At 36.6% G+C, this 16,150-nt stretch overlaps 1 protein-coding gene across 1 annotated transcript in view; it reads right to left on the reverse strand.

Annotated features, from left to right (window-relative positions):
* Nucleotides 1–16,150, reverse strand: part of AK5 (adenylate kinase 5) — a 91,044-nt gene that overhangs the window by 66,614 nt on the left and 8,280 nt on the right. Inside the window, exons 4-6 of the mRNA XM_065656396.1 lie at nt 15,797–15,966; nt 15,562–15,675; nt 3,271–3,462 (exon numbers count right to left, since the gene is read on the reverse strand). Of these exons, the coding sequence (XP_065512468.1) occupies nt 3,271–3,462; nt 15,562–15,675; nt 15,797–15,966 (476 nt within the window). The remainder of the gene's footprint in view (nt 1–3,270; nt 3,463–15,561; nt 15,676–15,796; nt 15,967–16,150) is intronic.

Genomic DNA, 16,150 nt, shown 5'->3' on the forward strand with positions numbered 1-16,150 from the left:
CAAAGATCCAGGAAAATATGAAGGGAAAGAATTACACCTAAGCAACCTAACCAACTAGATGTGAAATGAAGAACGTGTTTTTTAATTCTATTCACCTAAATATATTAAAAACAATATGGAACAACTGTTTGAGCAGGAAAATCAATATTCATTGGGAATTTAGATTTTTATTTTCTTGCTTATACATTGCCTAACAGTAGGATAATTACATCAAATGGCTGCTTATTAATAATATTTAGTTCGATATCAGTGAATTTTTTTTTTATCTTTTGGTCTGTTTATTCATGAAGAACACCACACTTCAGTAGATGTTTAAAATTTGAGTTGTGGTTCTAAAATTATAACTCTCCTTACGATAAATGGTTCTGTTTATTTTCCCTGACTAGAATTGTCATGCTGGGTAGAAGAAATGTCTGAGATTTAGCGATTTGAACAGCAGTGACAAGGTGCAGGCAGGGATTTAAGAAAAATGTAAATATTTTTTTTTCTTCCTGGTCAACACTGACCTTGCCTGACCTTGCTTCAAGGATTCACTCCTCTGGGAATTAGGCTAGTGTAATTCTATTTTATGCTGTTCTAGTTCTTACACTGCTCTCATCCGCATAATATGTCAGTGCCTTCCAGGTTCGATGTTATAATCAGCAGGATAAATGTGGTTTTCTGTCTTGCTTCCTCCTTCTGTAGGGAAATAGCATGAGCAAGTTCATCAGATGTATGTAGAAGTATTACTATTACATGTACAGATACATGCTAGGAAAGGCAAGTTGAAGAGACAAGGCTTCCAGCAGGAGAAGGCGGTGATGAAGACTGCAACGGTTCTGTTATCCTGTGGCTTTATAAGAAAACTCTGTCTTTTCCACTGATGGAAGGCTATGAAAAATTACATGATTTTTTTTTTTCAAAACCAGAAGAAAGCTCAAGTTCATCAGTGAAGCAGACAATGGGGGTCAAAGCCATCTGGAGTAAGAAAACATCTGTTATCTCCATCGATGTTTGCTTAAAGGGATAGGACAGGAAGTTGGCAGAAACAGATTTCCCATTGGACAAATGAATTTGCAACAAAATTAACATATGAAAAGAAATTATGTTTTCAGAAGATTGTCAAAACTCTGTAGATAATGCTGATCTATAAATTTGGCACTAAGAAAAGGAACAAATGATGACAAAGTAACTGTTTTTATAAACACTATTTTAAAATTTACAACTTGCTCTAGTAGTATGCAGTTTTCTATGTGGACTTAGCACACACTTCCTCTGTTTCAAAGTCATGTGGTTTTTGTAGAAATTTTCAGTTGCTTACTTGCTCTGGAGCATGCGTGCTTAATCTCTTTTTATCACTCCTTTCCCAGCTACTTCTTTTTCTTATTTATCCCCCACTAACTTAGTTGCCTTAGGCAATTGCAAAATGTATTTTCCATATGCAATGAAATTCTATGAAAATGAGGTCTGCCATATATATTCTTTGTTATCTACAGAAAGGGATCCTTTAATCCACTGGCTGTGAAATTACTCACACATCTTACTCAGGGCTTGGCTTTGCTAACACAGCCTGGCTTTGTAGCAAGGGAAACGCAACTGCACTGCAGCACCTCTAATGACAAGTGAACAACAGAATCTCCCTTCCAAAGTCCAACTCTCTTCTCTTCTACACCAGTGTAAATCTAAAGTAATTTCTATACCTCTGTGAAACATCAACACACTTTGAGTAGATACCTTATTGTTTTCATGTCGTTACCATTTCCATACCCATCACAAAAGTCTGCTTTCTTCAAAAAGAAAAGACATATCTAAGGTAAACATTGAAATTTAAACTATCTTTAGAACTCTCAAGAAACTAAAAAGTAGAAGACAAAACTGCAATAGGAAAAGCATCCTCTGTTTTGCAGGTCTCATCACAGAAAAGGAATTCTATCCAGAATCCCCACATGCATTATTTAAAAAGCCACATTTTCCCCAAAGAGCTAAGTATAGGAGCTTCTATAGGGGAAACACTTGTAAAGGCTATAGAAATGTCACAAATACACACTTCCTCAATAATGAAAAACAACTTCCAAGAATTCCAGTCATCTCATCCTTCCAAACAGAGTTAATCAAAATCCTCAGACAGAAAACATACTCTCTGGGGAAACTAATGTAATAATTTCCTGGGATTTTAGTTTTGAAATTCAGAAAGATTTTGAGGTGCATTATTAAGGCTACCAACATCATTAGATGACTTTGCAATTAAGGATGCCTGTTTTGTTTCTTTTGATAGCCTAAATAACCTAGGGAGTTCAGATATTTGCCACGAGGAGAACATACCCATGTGAACTACCTAGGTTATCTAGTCTATCAAAAGAAACAAAACAGGCCATCTGTGCTCTCATGGTACCACATATGGTACCACGTTCTCTGCACTATTACAACCAGACACAGTCCGTAATTTAGAACACATTAATGATTCAAGCATTGTCAACTGCTCATTGAATTCGTCATCATTAAGCACTTAAATACTTCAGCAGTCCTCGCTAGCCCTACTTCCATAAAGTACTTCTGGTTTTATTTATTAATGCAGCATTTGGTACGTTCTGTGTTTAGAGAGACTTTCTCTTGCCTCAAGTGTTGCAGAAGTCAGTATTCTTACTGATATCTAAGTGGTCTATTTACATTGCAATTTTCTTGTCATCAAAATTTTTATCTGAAATGCTAAACCTTGTAGGAGACTACACAATAATGCATATTTAACCCATTATAAGATAATCTAAGGATCTTTTTATTTACTGGAGTCAGTTAACAGCCAAATATATTTATTCCTTGAAGAGCCTTCATTGATTTAATCCAACTCAAGACATGCTTTCTGTTACAATGGAATTTTTTTTCTGCTTTCTTCCCCTCTCAAGACAAGCATCCAAAAAGTACGTGACTATTTGCAAGGGATGAAACTGCTGGCACTGGAATGCAACCGGTGTTTCAAAGCAAGCTCTTCTTTCACGGAAATAATTTCTGAGCAAAGGGTTTGCAACTAGTTGGCGAAGCAATTTATGCCTGCAGCAAAGAACTGACATGGTGCTTGCCATGTCACCTACATGCACATGAATTTTGCTCTGTGTTACTTCATTTTTACAGAAAATACTCTCAGCAAACTGGAAGTTTGATTTCAGTAACCATGGTGCATACCTAAAACGTAATTTGACCCATTTAGCCCATCTTAAAGCAAAAGGTGTAAGAAGCCAAGTTTAACTACAACAACAATTAAGTTTTCAGAGGTATTAAATATACTAAAGGACTTACTGTGATGATGAGCCCTTTTTCCTGGAAATATTTAACCAACGGGATGGCGTTCTGCTTGAAATTCATTAGTCGTCTTTGAGTGGCTTTCAGGTTATCATCAGGTCTCCCTTGCTGTTCAGCACGCTTCAGTAACCTTTCTTTCAGCCTTTGGCTGGAACACGCCAGAAACACCACCAAATCTGGGGTACAGATCTGTGGAAAGAGCAATTCAAGAAGTCTGTGATTAAGTTGACTATCCAGCACTACAGGACTCAGCAATTCCATTATTAGGTGAGGGTCAGATACTCTACATTTGCCTAAGTTGGAACTTCATTATGTCATTTGTTTTCTGTCTGTTTTGGTTTTAAGGTAAATTCATAGGCTTAAGGAGGGGACTGTTTGTCTTATGTGAAGGTTAGTCAATTTGTTCCACCTGAAATGTTAAGGAAAAAGTTTAATGAAAAAATTTCACCTCACCCCAGAAACCTTCTCTAGGCTAGTTTTAACCTAGTTTAGTTTTGCCTTTTAAAACATATTAGAATTCTCTGCAAGAAGCATTTCAGATAAAAACAACCTCTATTTTACTGTGCACATTTTTATCCGATTAGAGATCAGAAAGGATTTGTTCTCACATACAAGGACAAGGTTATTTCTCCTGTCTTTACTTACCTGAACATAAAAAGTTCATACTTTAATTTTAACTAACATTAGTAAAAAAGTTAGCTTACTATTCTAGAAATGACATCATCTAGTTACATTAGAAATTATGGTGGATGCCCAAGAATGCGAAATAGACATTTTTGTCATGATGATTCCTATCTAGAGAAAAATTTTGTCTTTGTTCAGCTTGATGCTGTGTAAATTTGATAATCAAATTTGAGCTATAGAAAAGTATCACCAAAACACTTCATGTGTTCTAACTACTAAAGAAGGAACTGATTTATATCTTCATGCTCATTATACAGTTGTTATTAATATATTGCTATTGAGGCCCAGAACCAACCAATTATTTTTCTGAATACTCTCTATATCTAGGTGATTCTACCCAAGGATGTTAAATTGCCTGAAGACAAACATATACTAGAGCAAGGGTGTCAAACTCATTTTCACCGGGGGCCACATCAGCCTTGCGGCTGCCTTCAAAGGGCTGAACATAATTTATCTGTACATTATATAAATATATATAATATATAAATATATACATATAAATAGATAAAATATATAAATATAAATTTATCTGTACATTATATAAATGTGTGTGTATACATCTGTAAATGTACATTATATATATAAATATATATGTATACATATGATGCAGCCTCTGGTGAAAATGAGTTTGACACCCCTGTACTAGACTGTATAGTCAAGACTTCACAGGTAGACAATCTAGAAAATTAATAACCAAGTTTGGGGTTTTTTTTAAATCCCATCTAGCTGGGTTTCTCTCATTTGAGGGAATACAACCTGAAGTACAGTCTCGCCTTCCCTCCTGGCAGTCTGAGAACAAAAAGATTCTTCTGAAGTCCAAAGAAACAAATAGAACTTTTCAAAACTGGGGTGATGGTTATCTGCCTTTACAAAGAAGGTCGCGGACAGAGTAGGATATGGCGTTGAGGAAGGAGAAAGTGGCTAAAAGACAAGAACTGTTTTCAAACAGTAAAGGACAGTCTGATAAGCAGCAGGATGGTGGCCTTTAAAGAAAATATATTTTATGCACATTGTGGATCACTGGCGACATGACAACACAAACTAGAAACCAAACCCCAAACCCACAAATTCTGGCAATTTTTAATTAGTATCTATTAGATTTTGAAACAATTAACCTTTTCATCTTTCTTTTTTTTTTTTTTTCTAATACCTGACAGTGGGAGAGAAGCTCCCTCCTGTCTCTAACTCTCTAACACGTGTACCTCAATGCCAACAAAAACTGAGTAACTTTCCCCCTCTTCTCAGATTATTTAAAATACATAATTGCCAGAAATTGTGTCTGTCCTTTCATGAGATGAATTAACTATGACAGTTAGTTTTACTACCATATAATAGCTTTAAGGCACATAATTATTCGTGTGAAATACTATGAAAGTAAGTTTCTGTGCTAGACTTCCATGCAATATGGACGCTATTAAAAGTAGCTCTGTTAAATTAAGGTTGCTTCATTAGTAGTAAAAGCATAATGAGGAATCGGAAGTCGGGAATTTAAAAAGCATACAGTAATAAAGAAATCCAAATTATGACACAGATTCTGGAAAAAAAATGCTACCGGTTTCAAAGTGGTTTAGGTCATGGAACGCTATCTCACGAATGAGAATGGCTGATGCACATTGCAGCAGACCGAGCACAAGAACATCTCAAGTCCCAGTGTGGAAATCTGGCTGACTGGAGCTTCCTAACATACGTTACACAGGGACTCAGAAATTATAACTGTAAACCAGGGACCTAGTAAAGTGAAGGACAAAAGGAGTTGATACAAGTGAGTACTTTTATTTAGTATTTCAATTTCTGTGGATCCTAACGGTAGTGAAGAAAGAAGGTAAGAAATCTTTAGATGCCCCAAGCCATAGCTGGCCTTCTCCTTACTTCCAAAGCTTACTCCCAAACATCTTCAGGTCTAGCATCTACCACGTACTCAGATCTGTGAAATCATACCAGACCTCCTCAAGTGCAGCACCTAAGCTTTTGCATATCGCATAACTTCACATAGAGCATCAAACCTTACGAAGAGGACTTACAATAAATAGATCTCTCATGAAATTATTAGCCCTAAGGGAAAAAGAGGAAGGAGACAAAAGGAAGGTCTCCTGTTTCACAAAAACATGAGTGCAGCTTTCCGCAGGCCATCTCAGTTCTTTACAGGAACTGTGGCTGCATAATTGCAGCCGCACGACAAGGGAAGGATGTGAATGCCACCGTGATGGCATCAGGTGTGCAGGTTCTCTTCTGCTTGGTTCCCACAAACTGCACTGGCTTCAGAGCTAAGTTCCTTTTTAAGAAAACGGGAAAGCATGCCTATTTTTTTTTCTTCTAGTTGTAAAGTGAGGATAATAACAAGGTACAACATTGTAATTACTGTGGAAAATTAATTAATTAGGTTTTAATTATTTCCTATTGCTTTTTAAAATGGCAAGTTCCCTACAGGAGCTCAGTAGTGGTGGCGTTCTTATTTTTTTGATTAGTAACAGCAACAATACAAAAGACAGTATCAGAATCCCAGGAACTAAAACCATTTTTTTCTGACACTTTAGCATTTCTAATTTGAAATAGATTTCACTCACAGAAATAAAATATAGATAAAAGCAATAGTTTCAAATTCTCAGTTCAAGAAGCCTATTTTCAAATTAAGCATTGTCTGAAAGGTTTTTTGAATTGGAAAAAAAAAGTAATTCAGGCATATTTGAAATATGAATACAAAGCAGATTCTGATTATGTGATGCCTCAATACCTTTAGAATATGCATCTTTATCATCAGAAAGTAGATGAAAAACGTTTAATAAACACAAGCCTCTGCTTGGTTTTAGATGCACAAAAGGGTAACATCTCTTCTATATCCATAGGCATACAGACCTAATAGCACATAATATACTCTTACATGCATTTAAAACCTTGGTAAAACCTTTGTAAACCCTTGGTAAACCCTTGAAATGCTATTGATATTTCATTCCTGTTCATGAACCACTCTCCTTCCACTTACCTCAACTGCACCTGTTGCAAGATGTGCTTATAAATACTTAAAGTTGGCATGTAACAGGCTAGTGTGAACATGGGCACCTGGGATTACCTCTGGAAACGTATCTAGGTCTTCTACACAAATAGGAGTACAAATTGTTTTTTTTTTCTAACAACAGAAAAGGTGTTTTTATGACTCATTTGAAAACTAACCTGTTTTTTTAACTCAGGACTGTCGTTGGAGTTTTATGACTAGGGAATAAGTTTTATTCTGAGACTCGGTTTGTAGAAAAGGTGTACAGAGCCAGCAGAGACAGAAGAACTGTATTCCTTCATGCTAATTTCCCATAACACATTCATCTTGTGCTGAAGGCAGAGGGTCTTATTCATGTCCAGAAATGCATGAGGAAGGTATATGGGGCTCAGGGAAGTGAATTTGACTGCTTGCCTACTGGAACATGGCAGAAGGGAGAATCTCTGCCTATGGGAATAGACACATTTCTGGTTATTCACAACCTTCTGAATTTTAAATGAGACAGAGTATGGCATCGACTCAGAATAAAACTCGTGGGTACATCCTCTCATTTTTTAGAATAGTATTTACTAGTAAGTAAATCCTACTCTCTTTGAGTCTGAATCTCCTTCCTAAACCGGAACATGGAGTAAATTGAGAGTAATTCCATGCAAGTTGGTGGTGTTATTGACGTAAAGCAGTATAAATGGAAAGATGCTCTCTTCTCTCTGGGGATATTTTCTACATCTCCTCTTGTTAATGAGAGCAGTGTGGTTGTTTGCTAGAAATTAGGCAATTACGCTCTCTCTTGTTATTCCTCATTAGGCAAAAGACAAAAATTCTCTGTTTCTTAATTCCTGGTATGTTCTACTAGATACTCCTGAGAAAACTTAACTGACAGCTCATGAACAGTTGTCATTAATTTAACAGTGCATTTTATTCTAATTGGTAAAGGTTGCTAGCAAGCTAGTTTATGTCCATTGTATGGGTGCTCTCCCTTGTAATCACTGATTTGCGTTTTATAGTTCCATCTCTGCTGCGTTACTAGACTGTCTGCATAGGGGGTTTTTTTCTTGTTTTAGAAAAGCAAAATCATGGAACATGTTGTCAAAGAAGGAATCCTGTTAATGGATTTTTTTCTGGTAACTGCTTTTGAACTGTGTTCACACTGCTTAAGAAATAAACTTTCAGCAAATTGCCCAGATTACATAATTCGGCCCCCTAATAATTGATTGAGAGAGGCAGGTGTCTTTAGGGAGATTCACCTGTGTAGGGCAGTGAGTCGATATGAATCCCTAGCTGTAAACACTGATGCTACTGCTACAAAGAGAGATCCAAGCAGACTTCCATTTCAGAACTGCTCAGCAGGCACCTCCGTTCACCCTGAATTCAGAATATAAGGTCCTCTCCTGAGGGTTAAGGACCTGCACCGGATGAGCTCTCCTTTGGCTAGTTTGGCCAGCAGAGAAGAGCCCTTGTCCAGAAAAACCAGGAAACCTGAGGTCTAGGGTCTCAGCAGAAAATGGAACCACTGCTCACCTTTCCCAGGAGAATGCTCCATCCTCCAGGGAAGAAGACAATGATAAGACCATTCCATAGGTTCCCTGCTCAGACTTGGCTTTAAGAAGTCAATGTAAAACTCACAGGGCCAAAGAGGACAAATGAGAGGAACCAGAGCAATGAAGACAGTTGATGCTCTATCCCTCCCACTCCTCACAGAGATGACTGGGTATATATATGCAGTCGGGGACTGTACCTAAGGGTCATCAGCCTGGAACAACGAAGTGGAGATTTGGGACAAGGGAGATAGAAGTTGAGGAGGCAATGAATACAACACAGAGACCATGATGCGGAAAAAATACCTTTATCGGAGCAAAAACCTATTGCAAAGAAGAGGTCCTTTCCTCTTACAAAGATTCACAGAAAAGTTGCATTAATTTCACTAGTTGTTCTGGAGCCCACACTCTTGGCCAGTGACAGAGCAGCTCCTCTCTGAGAAGTTCTTTGCAGAGCATGAGCTCAGCAGGCAGATGGCCACAGGTCGGTTGGTCACAAACACCCGTGTTAAAATGTGAGGGGACTGCAGGCACCATTTCTGCTTGGAGGTTTGAGTACTGGACTTGGAGGACAAGAGCTGCTGTCCTCAGCCTGTGAAGCTGGGAGAGGACAAGTCAGTTTTTCCCAAGATCTTGTACTGTGCCATCTACATAGTTTGTTCTGCTTTAGCACAGTTAGTTCTCATAATAATTTTCATAAGGGATATGTGTGGGAGTTAAAAAGTTAACTCGAATCACAGCCAAGATGAGCTAGTTATTCTTTGAAGGTGTAGTAGTGCATCTATGAATATTTTAAGGGCATTTTAAACAAAGAATTGGATAAAATTTACTGCCTCTGTTTATTACTTAAATTGAGATTTTACTTCTTCAAATATAGTCTTGTCACTTAGGCCATATAATGCAAAAATATTTTAAGATAATTTCTACAAAAATAGTCTCTTTTGTCAAGGAATTAAATTATATTCATTAATGAACATTCATTAATTCTAATACTTGTTCCACTTTTCATTTCACTATTAATAAAACTTACAATTAATATATTTTAAGCAAACTTCATCTGTACTCATTCTATTGAAACAGGGTTAATGTCAGTGAAGGAATTACTGAAATATGAATGAAAGTTATGCATGAATGACTTAAAGTAGGAAGAAAAACAAACAAACAAAACCAACCAAACAACAGCAAAACCAACAACCACCAAAAACCCCAAACCAAACAAAACCAGACCAAAGCAGGAATTGAAACTAACTGGAAAGTACTGAAGTGATATTTTTTTCTTCTGGGAAGGGTAAAAACGTATTGCTATGTGAGAGATTACACAGAAAGTCAAACTGCAGTTTCTTCTTTGCAAGTCATTTGAGTTGAATATACCAGTCAGAGACATTTCATCACAGTGTTACTGGAGAGGAAGATGCTTGAGCATCCCACTATTGTAGGTGGCCTGCTGAATTTCAAGCTGACAGGTTAATGGTAAATAAACTATTTTCTCCTTGGCATTTTTGAATATGTGCTTGGAAACTAAACACCTTTCTACTATTTGCACTCAGCAGAGATCGTGGATACCTTAGTAATTTGTGGTTTAGGATAGCTTTATGCCTCAGCTCAAACTAAAAGGCTAAATAAATCAGTGTTAAATCTGTGGTACTATGCAGAAGGATTTCAAAATGATCAAAATCCAGAAACTACCATATTTAAAACAAATACATAAACTGGAAGTTCTGTTTGCTTTAAAGACATTAAAATTCATGTTTTCATTTTTTCTCCACAACCATGACTGCTTGAAACTTTGTTTTAAAGTGAGAGCTGAGATTCTCATAGTCACATGACTTCAGGGCTTTATTAGAAGTATCCCTATCAAAAACCTTGGCAGTATTGACTCTCCTTTCTGGAATTAAGAAATGGAAGAGCCAGGACTTGGCAACAATCCAAGACTTCGAATGAGAGAAGTTACACGTCATGTATTCATAAAGAGAAAAATACAGGCCTTATTTCAGCTCAGATAAGAAGTTCAGAGAAAACGAGAGAAACTCAGAGCAAACTGCAGTGTCAGGGCTATGAGTTCGCACAGGCTGCGATGAGTCCGCCGTGAGTAGCCGACCATTAAGAAATGAAGCTGGTGTAAGTAAGTGACCTGAATGGCAGAGTTGCTGCTGGTTGGCAAGCACTGTGGAAAATCTGATAATGTCACTGATGCCATCTTAAAGACTTCTTTCCTGCTCAAAAACATATAGATGATAGGAACAGTGATATTAACAAAACTCAATAAAAGAGAGGGGAAAAAAAGCTTTAATTCAAATGTAAAATTCCTCAGATGTGTAAAGTGCTTTTTAATCCACTTATTCCAGATTGACATTATTGCTTGGAAGCAGTGTTTGTTACTTCTGGTTTCTAGATCTGAACAGAAAGAGAAATACTGTGAGTTCTGCAAATGATACATTGCTTTATCTTAGGCAGTTTAGTCATTGAGATGCAATGTGTTTTATTACAGTTCTGCCTAGCAACACGTTGAGAACTTACTGTCCACACGAGAGTCTGGCAACATAAGGAAAAAATCATCATCTTTCAGCTATACCTATGTTTGGGAATGTTAGCATAAGTTGGTTTGCTTTGACTCGTTTACTAAAAATAACATTTTTTCCCAGAGAAAAGTTCAGCTTCTGGATTAGTCAAAGGGATAAAAATGTGCTGGTAGTACTAAGACCAATTACAAGCAAAGTTCAACAAGAATTCATTATTGTTGTGTATTTCTATACTAGAACATTATGCAGGACAGGTACTGTAACTAGAGTTCAGACATATGTGTCCATATGATTTTCTCACAAAACAAGGAGATTATGAAACCTCAAACAGTGTCAAGTCTCAGTAAAAGCTAGGTGAGCCATAAAGCTGAAGAGATTATTTTAGCATAAATAATTTGTTACATTAAAGATGTCTGCAAACACAGCACAGTTAGATTTTATATACACTTGCAAGAGAAACCAGGCACCTTATCTGACCTGCTCCTTTTCCTCTACTAATGTGGTGAACCATTTCCAATATAAATTAGTTTATTTTTCCAATAACTCAGCACAGCTCTTACTGGTGAAAGCCGTGTAATAATGTATACAAAAAGGTTCAGTAGACAGCATTCAGGGAACTATAGTGTTAGCGTTTGTGAGCAAGACAGATTTTATGCCCTTTGTGCCTTGCCTTTCAGTTGTTCATCATTCACAACACGCACCAGTGGAGAAAGGGGAGATGACGTGATTTAGAACAAACCTGTCCAGGCTCTCTCCTGGTCCACCTTTCACTGACCACAGTGGCCAGCTCACAACTACTCCAAGTTTTTACTTCCTGGCCCTTTATGCGACATTGGGTCCAGATACTTTCTTGACCCCACTGCATCATGCTTCACAAAGAGGAACAACAGATGGGTAACAAAACAATAAGGGCTTCTTATGATTAACAAAGACCAGACATGCTTTCTTGACCTACAATAATGTCAGGTTTTTGTAGCCTGTTTTGAGTATAGACTTTTCATTTTCCTCACATTTGTTCAGTCTCTGTTCCAGGCTTACCTGCTCTCTCAGTATCTTGCATTACTCATCCCTATTTCCATTCAGTTTAATAACTTGTCCTTCACATTCTCCCCCCACAATTTATTTTTTGTATTATTACATATATTCTTAAGAGTTCATTTCTGTCTGTGTAAAAAAGGGCAAAGGAGAAAGGCTATACAGCGGAAAATGCTACTTTTAAAATAAATGCTTTGTTTATTTCAAGCTTCCATGGGATTACAGATGAATACCCATCCCAACACACTCAAGTGACACAGGGTAAATAAACAGTCACCCTTCTCCCTGCTGCTCATTCCTCCTGCTGGCACCTACTCTATATCCTATATGGCTGAAAGAAATGAGAAAGCCAGCATATCCTATTTACCCTAACACAAACTAACCATAATTATTTTAATTTACATAATAAAACCCCAAACTGTTCTAGCTGCTTTATGAAACAAATATTGTAATAATGTAGAGTCACTGTTTCAAAGCATACAACTGAATTTTAGAACCCTTGTAATCAAAACAATTAACAGTTGTGAAGGGATCATAAATGAGGGAAAACAGTTAAATAAATAGTAACTTCCACTTCATGCATCTTTTGGCAGTTCCCCTAAATCAGGGGTGTCAAACTCATTTTCACCAGGGGCCGCATCAGCCTCACGGTTGCTGTAACTACTCCTACATTTATACAGTCCTAAAATTACATTTGGCCTTTTGAAGGCAACCGCAAGGCTGATGTGGCCCCCGGTGAAAATGAGTTTGACACCCCTGTCCTAAATGTAACCTTTAAAATTACTTGTGTCATACAACCTTTGCTGCTGTTTCCAAATACCTTAACATGTATTGGTCTTAAAGACACCATCTGTAAGTATTCACCCATGACAAAATTAATGATAACAATAGGAATTAGTTCTTATTCAGAACTTTTTATCAACAGATCTCAGTGTTCTACAGGGGATGTTTTTGTAAGAATAAGTCATACGTATTACAGAATAATGTGATTTGACTCTTTGCATTTTGTGGGATTTCACCATTTTCTTCAGAAGGATGTTCCATTGCTTAGTAGATCTCCTAATTATAAAGTGTCTTACTATTTAATCAAAAGTTTCTTTGCTGAAATTTCAACTAATTATTTCACATCTTGTCACTTTTGGCTCATGAGAACAATTCTGTTCTTCTACACACTGCTAGCAAGAAATCTATAATATTTCTAAGTTGTGGAAAACACCCTTAGCATCTTTAATTGCAGACCTACACAAATTATCACAACAATTAATTACTGAACTCTCCAGTGCCTTAAAAACATTAGCACATTTAATGTAAATAACCTGACATGCCACAGATCACTGTCAGCCTCACCCTGTGAAGGAAGACGGGTGCTGATAGTCGCCTTTCCTTACCACAAGACCTTCCTACTGATGTGTGTAGCATTATGGCTTACTAAACAGAGAATTTTAAAGAAACAAGCATGTTTTATTTATTTAAAACATAAAGCCAAGACAAAACACTGAACATATCCCACTGGATTAAACAGGTGTTGTATGTTGAAATATGTACATCCTTCGTGCATTTATTTCCATGGCCTTTGACAGGCTCATGTTAGTGTCAGCTGTAAAGAAAGGTGAAAAAGGGGGAACCCAAACAGACCAAATTTTCTTTCTTGTGCTCCTATAAAATCTCTATGATTCCTTCTTTTCTTTCCCATATTTATTTTAGAATAGAGAAGACTGAAAGGTGGTCCTACATGAAGTGCTCTTTTTTGAGGGATTTTTTGAGAGACTCAGATAGCCATCTATCTTTCAGGCAGAATCAGGCCTTAAGGAGCATGATTTAGCAAATCCCATTAGACTGAAAAGAAAGGAACTCTCTGAGGATATAGTCAGGTCTAAAATGACTAAATTGATCCTTTCTTTTCCCCAAAAAAATAAACAGAGACCAATCTATAGCATCCTTGAAGCAAGAGCACATAGTAAAAGGAGCCAAGGTTATGATTTCTATCATTTGTCATTCTGTTTTCCATGTAGTTTTGTATAGATAATGAGAGCTAACCAGCTTGGCAGAGGGGAAAATTTTAAGTTCAATAAGAAAATACTACAAAAGCATATTACACTGGTGCAAAGGGAGGGTTCAAACATATATGAAACGTAGCATCTATCTTCCTCCCTTTCTACAGCATGGTATTGCCTGAGCTTTTTCTATTACCTCCTGACTCCAGTTTATACTGGTATTACTACTGGATCCTATGACAGGAGCTCAAGTGTTGTTTAACTGGTTTTCCTTTGTAGAAGGAGAATCTGACCCTAGGATAACTTGAAGCACTTAATTTAACTCTTGTCAGTTTTTCTGGTTTCACATCCCCCATTCTTTCACTGAACACAACATCGTCATAAAATTATAGCACCAGAAAAGCACTTAAGTCACACTATCACACAATATACTGGACAAAAAAATGAGGCAAGGAAGTGACAATTAAGAATAAACTTCTGCTGTTTCATTTTTAAAATAGCCAGTCTTCTCTTTTTTTAATAACAAGGAGATATAGCTGGCAGTCATTGGCTATTTTCTGTAATAACTATTTTGTCTGTTTCCTTTAATTTCCTCAATTCAGTCTTCTAAATTTTGCCCAGAATAATACCTTGTAAAAGCACACTAATGAAATGCCTCATTAGCTGCTTTCTTTTGTTACTTCTGTCTTGGCAACGCCACTTAGAATTCCAAGTACAGAAATGGTAGTACACCAGCAATTGTGAAAGACTTTGAAATGCTCGGCATGAAGGGTGCTCTAAAAACTGAGCACTGAAAATGCAACCTTTACTTGTGAACATAACTGTTATGTTAACAGCACTTGATCAGAAAATGACATAAGCTGTTTGTTTTTCCACTGAATTTAAGTATTTTTAGATTAGTTTTAAATACACACATGAAAACAATGAGAATAAAACTCAGGAATACAGTTTTAGCTGACTAGTAGTTGTAGTAGTTTAGAATAATCAAAATTTCCAAAAAAAGAGTAGCATTTCTGGTTCCAAAAACTTGCAGAAAATGAGCAGTTTTAACCCTTATTTTCTTCCAGTCTTTTCAATGCACTGTAATGAACTTGAGATTAAAAGTGCTGTGAAGATATGCATTGATTTATGTATGTTTCTCTTAATGTAGATTAAATTGAACAAAAATATATGGAAATACAATGTCTTCCCCCTTTCTAAATCACAAAGATACAAAAAATATTGTTAGATTTTATGTTATTTCCTTCTTCATCTTGAGAGGACTTTCATTACTGAGACAAGAGGCTTGGATTATTGGTTATATTATCACATTGTCTTTTTACAAAATATTCTGTCTTCAGACAGAACATAATACAACGTAAACCAAAACAATAACTTTTGTCGATCTGTAGTTATGTATTTGCAAAGATTTAAAGAGCAATTCTCAGTTAGAAATAACATCTAGTCTTTCTTGGAATGTTATTGACAATTTCAAGAAGCTTAACTATTGTAGAGATATGCAAGTTATTTTAAGAATAAAAAGAATCTCTTACTTGGTCTTCAAAGGAGATTGCCTGGGCAACATCTCTGGGAAATCCATCAATCACTATACCCTCTTCATCAGGGATCTGCATTAATCTTTGCTTTATCTCAGTTATAGTTGTTTCCTTTCACAGAGAAAAGAAGTTTTTCATTTAATATTGTAAAGCCGGTTTTCTTGACACAGTGCACATTAATACGCATGAACAAATCCTTCGAAAGTAAACATTAACACAGGATACGTTGTACCTGAGGGGCCAGCTCTCCAGTAGTAATTATTTTGGCAATTAGACTCCATTTCCTATTGCTGCTTGTGCTGTGGATCTTCTTTCTTAACAATTCACCAACAGATATGTAGTTAAATCCATAACGTTCTGCAATTTTCAAACTCTGTGTTCCTTTTCCACTTCCTGGGCCACCTATTGGTAATTATAAGCAAAACATTAAATTAGTCTTTCATCTGAAGTACCCAATCACAGCTGAAATCTTTGTTATCAGCACCAATTTTCCAATCATTATTAGAGCAAATCTTGCAGTTGCATGGCTTGTTACCAGCCATTTAAAAATGGGTCTCATCTACCTGATCATAAAGGTAAGAGTTTG

The sequence above is a fragment of the Caloenas nicobarica genome, chromosome Z, assembly GCF_036013445.1.
Source record: "Caloenas nicobarica isolate bCalNic1 chromosome Z, bCalNic1.hap1, whole genome shotgun sequence".
Taxonomy (NCBI): Eukaryota; Metazoa; Chordata; class Aves; order Columbiformes; family Columbidae; genus Caloenas; species Caloenas nicobarica.